Genomic DNA, 10,652 nt, shown 5'->3' with positions numbered 1-10,652 from the left:
TTCTACATACCACCTCCGCAGAGCCACTGGCTGATTGCCTCCAGGCCACACTAGATTGATGCAGTACTTCATGCAAAAGAAGCTCCTACCAAGTACTGAGTGCATATAAATGCTAATAGTTTTAAGAGGGCCACATTTCTGAGGTGAGATCCTTTTTTCATGGTTCTATGTAATATTCTAATTTTATGCGACACTGAATTTTGGATTTTCATTGATTTTAAGCCACTCATCACATTAAACTTTCTTGTGGTGGATATGTGGAGATCACGTTTCTGCCTCTGAGGCCCATGGTACTTTATTTCTAAAACTTTGACCCGTTAGCCACATTTGGGGACACTGCCCACGACATCTTGTGGTGGTATTACAACATTACTTCCATTTTAGTGAAAAAAGTGTACTTATCTACAATCACACTTCTAACTAATAACTAAATAATACTAATAACCATAACTTTGGGTATTAAAACTCAATTTAGTTATTACACTTATTAGGTCTTACTTGGCCCAAATAGCAAAGAGAAATAAAAAATGCACACAAAACAAAAGCTTGGGTGTCAGGAGGCTAAACAAAAAAATCTTTTAATATAATCAAATAATCTGTATAAACTATTTGAATTTCACTTTAGAGTTTAACTGCTGAAATTGGTTTACTTTTCCACAAGAATCCATTCTACTTAGATAAACCTGTATGTAGATATTTGAACAGTGCTTTGTGGTCCCTGGCAGCCGCTGTATAAGTAGCTGTGGTTTAAAAGTTCTCCTGTATAAAATAAGCAGATGATATTATTTATATTACTATAAAGACTGTAAAATGAGAAAACAATGGGGTAAAAAAAGAAACAAGCATAAAACCAAAGCAAAATGTTCAGTGTTTTATTTAAAAACTATAAACAGTCACCAAAGTAAATAAAGCCAATCTCTAACAGACTGTTAGGTCTATGTATAGTCACACATCCTACTGACACCGCAGAAATGAGGATGGTTGGGTCGCCCTGGTCAGATGCTAATACGACAGGCAGTCATAAATGTTACACAACACACGGTAGAGAGGACAGTCTGAGGACGTGAGCCGGAATGTGGCATGGTATTAAGAATGAAAAAATAGTACAATAAAACTCCACACTATATTAAGATAGAAAAAAGTAGTGAAGAAAATATCATACCTGCACGTAAAGCAAAGAACACAGGAGAAAACCTGTATAAAAACTCCATGTATTTAAACCAATTTACAAATACAAAAAAATTTTGGTACGCGCACTGTGCTCGTACAATGACAAAACGCTTACAGTGGATATATGTTACTTGTGTGTGTGCGTGTTGAGGGGAAGGTGTGTGAGGGAAGAGGAAGGGAAGAGAATACCTTCAATATTTTTTCTTCTACAAAATGACATGAGATATATTATTCCATACTCTTTCAGCCAGCAAAATGAGTTCTACAAGGTATTATAATACAAAAAATGTCACAGTTCCACAAAAAACTGTTTTTCCCCTCCCTAAGCTTTACAGCATCAGTACCTTTGCAGAATTATTTACAGGTTTTTAAGTACATTCATCCACTGCTGAGTATAGAATCACATTAGATACAAGTGACCAGGGATCATAAAAAAGCAAAGAAACAAAAACAAACAAAAACAAAGTATTTTATTCAATCCTACCAAAGTAATGCTTCTATTACTCCACAGAGCAAGTTCTCCAGTGGCTGCATCGGCATGAAAGAGGATCTTCTTTATATATATTCACAACATATTTACAAGATTCTTTTTCATTAATTGTAATGGTATTCATTTTAATAATAAATAAGTGAAAATATATTGACTCAAGTAAGAAAACCAAGCTACCAAGTTTCTGAAGAAAAAATTCTCTGCGCCAGTCATCAGCCGAGTCCGCCTCAACCCAACCCCTAAGGATGCCTACCTAAGCCCCACTCCCTCCTCCCGCCCACCTGTACTCTTCAGTCGACCGCCACTCACTATCGCACACACCAGTTCACGGGACGAAATAAAAAGAAGAAAAAAAACTTGAACAAAATGTGCTCGTGTTTGGGGTTTCGTCGGTGGAGTCCCTCGGGGAAGCAGTCTTAAAGAGCTCCCCCTTGTGGGCAGCTGGTGGAAGACCCCGTGGCAGTTTTTTTTCTGTACGTGTGTGGATGTGGGAGGGCGGGTTTTGAACACAGGTTGGTGAGGAAGAAGGAGAGGGGTTTGGGGGGGGTGTTGAGGGTGCCAGGCTCCGCAGTGGGAGGGTCTCTTTTCTTGTCCTCGTCCTCCGTTTCCCCCTGCAGACCCGCTACGGCTCACTGGTGGCTTCCTCCTCTCGTCTTAGGAGAGGGATGGGGGAGATTGGATGGGGAGATTGAAGAGGTTGTCCTTTTGGCGTTAAGCCTGGAGCGAGCGTGTCAGTTCATAAAGGCATTTGGCGAGCGTGGTGGAAACCTCCATGTTACTTAGTGCGAGCACAGAGAGGTGCGTTTCATGCCTCTTTACCAACCTGAGGGACAAGTGGAGACATAAAGAACTCTTTAGGTGAAGGGTTCATTAAGGTTCTTAATTAAGTACATGAGAAAATGTATCATTCATTATTTCACAGTCAAAAGTCTTGACTGATTTACTGCATGTCTATGATTGATAACAATTTACTGTCAGGTGTCTTTTGTTTTGATCAGAGCTGTATATTCAAGACAGAATATCTTTCAGGTCACAAGGCAGAGTAACAAACCAGAGGGGAAGCAGAAAGTGCACTCAGCACCTCCCTAAAGCCTGTAGGGACACTTACATGCGACCACAGTCTGAGTGCTTGGCGATGTTCTTTAACGTTAAGGCAGCAGTTAGTCGTATGTGTTTCGTCACTGGTCCCTCTTTCTCATCCTGGTGGGAAAACAAAAAAGTCAATTCAATGATTTCACTGACGACGGTAGAGGGTCAGTAAGTGACATTTTAAGAAAGACAGTTAAAAAGCAGGTGAGGAATTTTGTACGAGGCATGATATGTAACACATGTCCAGCAATGGGCTGTTCACTTCAACCCTTTTTTCTTTTTTCATTTCAGGAAACAAGAAATTAGGGCACCACTATGTGTCTCGTGGTTACGTTTTACTCTCCACAAGATTAGTCCTGAAAGGTTTTCACTGTTTTTAGTCCAACCCACAGTCCCTTTTCCTGCATGTGAAATTCTGCAAAACGTAAAATTCTGTCAACTCAAAGGTTTTTTTAACAGTCTTTTCAGCTTCCAGCTTGATGGAAATCACCATCTTGTTTCTCCATTCTTTTGTGACCTGTGTTTGAACCTCGGGGACAACAGTGGGATTTAAAAGCTTAAGAACTGCTCATGCCCACCTCAGCCAACTAAGAGCTTTACAAGTCAAATTGTGTGTTTCTAATTCTCCACATGTTCATCTAAAAAATAGAGAAATCCAAAAACCATTCACTCACAGTGAAGTCCCTGAAGACCAGGTTTCGAGAGCCTCTTCGTAGGGCCATGAGAGCTGCGCTCGGATGATTCACGATTGCTTTTGGTGCTCGCGGTGGCGGACTGCCTGCTGCTGGTGGCGTCCTGACACACGAAGCAAACACACGTTAGTTTCATTTGTCCAACACTGAATACTAGTATGGTGCACAAATCAGGTCAGGGACAACAGACAGAAAAGCTTCAGATCATGATAATTAGAAATAAAATGGTGATCTTACTGGGAAGAAGTCTGATTGGGACTCTGCGCCTGCTGCTCCTCAAGTTTTAGTCCAGCCAGCAAAGCTTCTCGAGAACAATGCTTATCCTGATAAAGGAGGAGGGGACACAAGATGAATCATTTATACAGAGCTTATTTAAAGCTGATTTCATGTGGTCAGTGCAGCAGTTCAGGAAAAAACAAAAGGACAAAATGGAGAGTCTCACCTGTAGATGTGTGATGAAGGACAGTCTTTGCCGGGGGAAAGGTTCACACCCTTCCCACAGACAGTGGCCTCCATACACACCTTTCCCACCATGTTGCGTTGCTGCGTGGTAGAACACCTGAGATGGCGTTTCAAACCACCTTAAAAACCAAGAACAAAGAAGAAAAATCAAGAAGAGCTCAACAGCTTGGGATTATCATGAACACCAAAGAGTTCTTGATCCTTCATTTACCGTTTACAAGACTGCCACAGACACTTGAAGTTCTGCCCTGCTTTCCTGCTCTGCTCTGATGCTGCTGCAGGAGTTTGCTGTGCTGGGAGGTGAGGACTGTGGTTGCCTACTGGTGCAGACTGGGATACAGGGGGAGGGGACGGGGTGACGGTAGGCTGTGGGTAGAGTAAACAAAGGAAACAAATATTAATTTAACAAAAGAAACTAAGACGGTTACAAGTTATGACTCTGGTCATGCAAATCAAGGATTTCAAAATCTCCAAACAAACCAATGACAATGAAAAAAATTCAGAGTATGTATTAACAAGTTATGTAGTCAAAGATATCCTAAACACAGACTTTTGGCTAAATCCAGGCAACAGACTGCAGCTTTGATGCACAGAGTTAAAACCAGATGAGAGGATTCAGTGTACGATGAAATCATTACAGAGGTCTTGTGGGCTGAGATGTAACTGCAGCCTGTCTACTGGCAGCAGTTGTTCTCTCAGCTGTTTTCTGTAGGAGGTGGGTATCAGTGAGATCCACATGGTCTTAACTGGTCTCACCTTCTTAACCTCCAAACATCACAAAACTTTCACTGAACTAGACTTGTAAGTAGTATGCTTCTGTCTCCCTTTTGCAAACATAAACACATCAACATGAGTATAGACTCTTATCCTTTGCAGCCTCTTTAAAATTTCATATCTGCAACATTAGGTTCCACTTTTATTCAGTTATATAACTTTTTATGTTGGAGAGAAGTATTGGAACCTCAATAAATACACCATCAGTGTGGATGAAGAGGTGGTAAAGAGAACGTATGACATAAGCACCAAATCCCGTAGTGTCTTTATGCATTTTTCTGCCATGAGAAGATGATTACTGTTAATCCATGAACACAAACTTATCATTACTCTTATAGAATGAAGACTCTGAAACATTTTTTGTTCATTCACTTTTTAAAGCACAGGCAGAAGTTTTGCAAAAGATGTCTCCAACCAGTGAAGGAAACGAACATCAGCTGGTTGTTCTCACCGTGGTGTGTTTGTGACGGACAGGTTGAGCATATTTTTTGGCAGATGTGACACCCAGTCACACAAGTGAAGACTGTAGATAACTGTGGGTTAATGTTAAACTAACCGTACAATGACTCACCGTAGAGCCAGCTGCCTGTGTGGGCGAGCAGTTCCTCTGCTGAGTGGCGTTCTCTATTGCTACTTTGGCTACTGTGCTTGGGTCTGTTCCTGCTGGCACCGCCACCATGGTGGCGCTGCTGCCGGCATTGTTGGGGTCGCTGATGGTGATGATCCGCACACCCACTTTATTGGGGATCCCAGACGACGCTGCGGCTGTGCTGCGGTCCTCGTTCTCAGCCGGTCTTTTGAGACCTCGAGCCTCCGAGGCCACTCCGTTTGCAGGAGAGGCTGCAGGACTCTGGGAGGTAAGCGTAACAGTAGGGGGGAGAGTGGAGTTGGGGAGCAGTTGCTGTCGTAGCACAGGGGCAGCGTGGCCCGGCCCTAAAGGTCCATTGGTTAGTTCCGAGGGAGGCTTGTTGCCTACCGGCTGGGGTCCATTGGCCAGGCGCTCAGCCTGCTGGGCTTTGGCAGTGTCCTGCTGAGGGGGTGGAGGACTGGGGAGAGGAGGATCTGACCCATGACTCTTCTCAGAGGAGCCCACCTCCCCATTCCCCAAGTACTGTTTGGAAGCAATGTGATTTGGAATGTTTTTGTTGAAGTTGCCACCACTATCAACCCGATCAAAGTCACACACTCCGTTAACCAGAGTCTTTTTGGGGTCGGGGCTTCCCTCCAGTGGGGTGTTAGGGCCTGGGGAGAGGGCCTGCTTTCCATTGGCAGGGTGACTCTCTGTAGCCGGCCCGTTGAGCGCCCCCTGGCTGTTCCCTGAGTGGTATGGAGGTAGATTAGACTCCATGCACTTCCGACCGTTTAGCAGCTTTGCACCTGCAGCCACATCACCGTTACTGGTTTTCCCATTGGAGGCATCTCCTCCTGATAAAGAGGAGTTCTCCATCACTTCTATCTTCCTCTCATGGATATGCAGCCCCGTGGCATCCTTGGCCTCTTCCTCCTTTTGACAAATTATCTTGTCTCCTCTGAGGGGAGCTGGCAGTGGTGGCGGTGTGGGTGGTGTTGGTGGTGGGGGAGCTCCTGGGGTGTGGGGAGGGACTGTTCCTGTAGAGAATGGTGGAGGGGGAACTCCCGGAGCCACAGTGCCTTGGCTGACAGCAGCAACAGCAGCAGTAGAGGTGGTGAAGCCAGTGCTGGGAACCACAGTAAACGTAACCTGTCCTGTTGCTGTGGGACCCTGGATGATGGTAGCCCCCCCTGGGCTACTTGTGGAAATGAGCTGGCCTGGCAGAAGCTGGACCGTCTGGAGGGCTGGAGTTCCTGTAGCTGGAAGCTGACCAGGAACCAGCTGGACATTGAGCTGCTGGGGCTGAGGAGAAGGGTTCTGAGGGGTGTAGTTGGTTTGGTAGAGGACCTGTGGACTTGGGGCTATCGTGCTGTTTGGGAGGGGCACCTGTGGAGCAGGAAGGATTAACTTTCCTCCTGGGGTTGAAGGCCCTCGCTTTGGAAGCAATAGCTGTTTGATCAAGCTGGACTCAGTGGAGGTAGGCTGAGAGGCTGGAGGTTGGGACAGAATCTGGAGTGGGGGCTGCTGCTGATGACGCTTAATGGACAGCGCTTGGCTGACGGTTTGACTGGACTGGACCTGGGTGTTAGAAAGAGAAGCAGAGGGCGGACAGGGACTGGAAGTTGCTCCAGGCTGCCCAGATATCTGGATAGTCTGGGCACCAGGAATGGCAGAAGGGTTGGCAAGAACGATCTGGTGTATGGCTGGGGAGTAGGCAGGGGTCTGCTGGGGGTTAGGACTGACGATGACGACACTCTGCTGGGGCTGATGGTTAGGAGGGGCTATCGTGGCTGCTGGTCCACCTGACTGGTTTGGCGCTGGTTTGGGTGCGATATTCTGAAATGTGACCCGTGATGCCTGGGAGTTGGGAACACCTGCGATACTTAACGCCTGACCACTCCCGACCTGGATGGAAGAAGAGGGCGTAGAAGCCACCGCAGCACACTGAGGGTCTGTCTGGGGAGTGGTTTGAGGCAGGGGTGGGTGCTGAGTGATAGGAGGGCACACTCCTTGTACCCTGGCGGTGAGGATGTGGCCCTGCGGTACCGGCTGAAATAGCGTGACAGGCGTACCCGTGGGCTTCATGGGGGAGTGCTGTTGCTGTTGCTGTGGGGTAGGTGGAGCCACAGAGTTCTGGGGGCTGTGGTTCTGGGTGACCGGTGTTGTTGATGGAATCTGGACAGCTGGACCAGGCTGGACCTGTTGCTGCTGTGCTGCCGCCAGGGGGTTTTGTGGTAACTGTATAGGCACCTGCTGGGGCCCCGGGTAACGAGGAACAGTCGGGTGGTTTGCATGAGGGGAATCTTGTGCAGGCAAAGCTGTAGATGGAGAAGCACCAGCAGTGTTGACGGTGGGGCCCATGACCCTGACAGCCTGTGGTCCAGGACTGAGGTGCCCCGGAGGTAAGCCTAATGACACAGACACACAAACAGAATAGTTCAGATCATTTTACCCACTTCTTCTTTGGGTTACACAGAGCAAAGTACAAAGCCACAAGGCATTATCATTTTCCAATGGATTAAACTAAAATTAGTCCCGACACCTTTTCAAGCATTGCTTCAGTTACAGACTAACCACTGTGAGCATCACTTTTAAAAGCCCCTGCTTCAGGTCAGTGTGTTTACATCCAGCAGACTCTACCTGAAGGTGGGGCCTGAGGGTCTCCAGGAGCATCATGTCGAGCTGCTGGAGGTGGAGGAGCTGCTGCAGGGTTCTGCTGATGTTGCTGCTGCTGAGGCTGCTGGTAGTACAGCTGGATGGGCAGAGGGATCGACCTTCTCCTTAGCCCTACCAGGAGGATCTGAAGCTGACCGTTGGCTTTGGCCTCGTCTATCCGCCGCATTGTGTGGTTGGGAAACACAGTACTGTGATGGGAGGAAACAAAAGATAAGGAAAATTACAAAAAACATTTTCCTTTTTTGTCCAGGAAGCTAGTCAAGATCAAGTCAACTTCATATTGAGAACTCAACTTTTCTGTGGGAATCTTGGAAGGTATAAACAGTGAGACAGACTGGGCACATATTCATGAATATGGTTGCTAAGTAAAACATGGATAGTCTTGTCAGCCAGTAACAACATGACAACAAAGCAGTCCAAAGTAGTGACGCACACTTATCAAGTCAGCAAAGCTACATTTTGTGTTTGTCTATTGTTACCGGGAAATGAATCTGTTGGGAAGCGATGATTCAATTGAAAGAGTGACAGTGTGTCCAACTCCACCCTTTGGGGTCAGATATGTAAGCTTGGTACCTTAACAGAAGGGGCTAAAAACGTAAGACCGAACAGATCACTTCGTGTGGTGATTTCTGAACTTTTTAATCTTGGAAATGCAAATAATAGTGTTCCAAACTAAACCAAACTGCTACAGTGGATGCTTATCAATCCAAATCAAATGCGTAATTAAGACCAATAAACAAATGGGTCAGGTTTTAGGCCAGGTCTCCCAACTGCTCTTTATGCAGATGCGGGATGTCAGGTTGGAGACTTTCAGGAAAGCTGTTACTGACATCTCTTTATCTGACAGTCAACCATCATTTTTTCTTCTCATATTCAAAGGTTTCTGATTATTTTTCGCCCCTGTATTTGTATTTCTCTTTAAATACGGAGACACATTCTGCAACTGCATCAGAAAGGGAACCTGTATTCTGTAAATGTATGATACTGCAAAAGTCCTCGTGCTTTCCTGTTATCTGTTAAAGCGACAAAGACAAAGGTGAGGAAGCTTACCGCAGACATTTGAGAAAGCCAGTAGAGTTTAAGATGTTGCTTCGCCCCATTTTACTGCATGTGGACAAGTACTCTGAGTACATTTCTGAGCGAGACACAGAGCCCTCGTTGTGTGTCTCAAAGTGTGCGTTGAGCCTGTTGGTGAGAAAGAAGAAGCTCACATGAATTAAAGAGAAAGATGAAAAACTGAGATTCATTTTGCTGAATTACCAGTTCTAATCCATGGATAAATGATCTTACCACTGCAGTGTAAATTTTTCCCCATCGAGTTCAACAATTCCAGGAGGAGGTTGGGCAGCTTGGACAGGGACCCTTGTTACTGAAGAGACAAAGAAACCGGTTCAACTTTTACAATCAAACGCTGGATTTCTGAATGCTCTGGAAGCTAATCATGAAGAGTTTACTCATTTATTGAATAAAATTTACAAAAATCATTTCACATGCTGCCCACTAGATGTCAGCAAACTCTGACAGAGCAGTGATAACATTTCCAAGGTTAGGTGTGTTCAATTCCCACGTGATTCACCTGTTGATTCCTGTAGGGCATGGTTCCCTGACAAGTTCAAAAAGCTACTTTTAAATCACCCTTTTCTGTGACTGTCTCTCAAATGCAATAAAGAAAGCGCAATTTAATTAATTAGCAGTGTAGACTCAGCTTATATAGATGACAAAGGTTCAAGGAAAATATTCTCTATGCTCTTTCATTGTAATACTTATTACATGAAGAATACAGTCACAAAGCAATTTTAGGACAGAAGGTCAGGTGTTGAAAATAAAAAGAAATTAAATGAGGTTTGTTCGGTCAACTTTAAATGTACCACTAGGTTATCTATCTTTTGCTGAAGATAGTGTGTATTTAGATTCCTTCGTTGATTAACAAAGATGAAATAAAAACTCACCAGGTGCTGGTGTTCCCTGCACAGCTGCAGGAACCTGCTCCACCAGCTGTGGTCGAACTTCTGCTGCCTGGTCGGCGTTTGCCTGATGCTCGATTAACCGCACTGCTGTCAGCGCATCAGGCCCGAACGTATGAAGGTCTACAGACACTAACCGCACCAACAGGTCTGATTGACGAGAAAGGGGCAAAGAGTTAATGCAAGAAAGCAGAAATAATTTCCCAACTGAATGGCTTCTTTGGCTGTTTAAAAAATAAACATGCATTCCTTCACTGAGAAGTAAATCAAAACAAGAATTTTCAAGATTCTAAAAGTAAGAGGAAGAATGAAACAAATACATAAGTAACTTATCATAGTTGATACCTATGCTGTGATCGACTGAGGCGATCTTGCTGCAGGTAATCTCCCCAAGCTGGGCCAGCAGGTAGAGCACCTCCAACGAGGCCATGAGAAGCATGAGGTCAGGCAGGGTAAGGAGCATCATCACCTCCCTGTATGAGTCCTGGTCCACATACTCACAGATCAGCACCCCGTTGTCATCTGCCTTGCTGAGGTTGCCCAAGATTTCCATGGCTAAAAGAAAAAAAAAACAATTTGAGCTTAATGTGCATCAGGAGGCATCTTGGAGAAATGAGGTCATGATAAAAACATGAGACAAGTCACCTCTCATTTTCAGAAACCGGTCCCTGGACATTAAGCATTTGGTGATGGTGTGAAAGATCAGATGAGTCGTTCGAAAGTCAACAGGATCCAGCTGGAGCTGCAAGAAGTCAGAAAAGAAT

The 10,652-nt window shown here is 45.1% G+C and overlaps 1 protein-coding gene across 2 annotated transcripts in view; it reads right to left on the bottom strand.

Moving 5' to 3' along the window:
* Nucleotides 1–875: 875 nt before the first annotated feature.
* arid2 (AT-rich interactive domain 2) overlaps nt 876–10,652 on the bottom strand; it is a 41,245-nt gene continuing 31,468 nt past the window's right edge. For both annotated transcript variants that reach the window (XM_074697906.1, XM_074697907.1), the window contains 13 exons: nt 10,534–10,630; nt 10,234–10,443; nt 9,874–10,038; nt 9,215–9,293; nt 8,975–9,109; nt 7,889–8,112; nt 5,249–7,656; nt 4,115–4,269; nt 3,884–4,022; nt 3,679–3,764; nt 3,424–3,544; nt 2,769–2,860; nt 876–2,483 (listed from right to left, as the gene is read on the bottom strand). In XM_074697906.1, coding sequence (XP_074554007.1) covers nt 2,372–2,483; nt 2,769–2,860; nt 3,424–3,544; nt 3,679–3,764; nt 3,884–4,022; nt 4,115–4,269; nt 5,249–7,656; nt 7,889–8,112; nt 8,975–9,109; nt 9,215–9,293; nt 9,874–10,038; nt 10,234–10,443; nt 10,534–10,630 — 4,023 coding nt within the window. In that variant the 3' untranslated portion in view covers nt 876–2,371. The remainder of the gene's footprint in view (nt 2,484–2,768; nt 2,861–3,423; nt 3,545–3,678; nt 3,765–3,883; nt 4,023–4,114; nt 4,270–5,248; nt 7,657–7,888; nt 8,113–8,974; nt 9,110–9,214; nt 9,294–9,873; nt 10,039–10,233; nt 10,444–10,533; nt 10,631–10,652) is intronic.

Source organism: Halichoeres trimaculatus, unplaced genomic scaffold (genome assembly GCF_033239565.1).
Source record: "Halichoeres trimaculatus isolate MK-OKI-2021-1 unplaced genomic scaffold, fHalTri1.1 fHalTri1_scaffold_21, whole genome shotgun sequence".
NCBI classification, from domain to species: Eukaryota; Metazoa; Chordata; class Actinopteri; order Labriformes; family Labridae; genus Halichoeres; species Halichoeres trimaculatus.
Note: the sequence above shows the minus strand (reverse complement) of the source record. Positions and strands in the feature narration are given on the sequence as shown.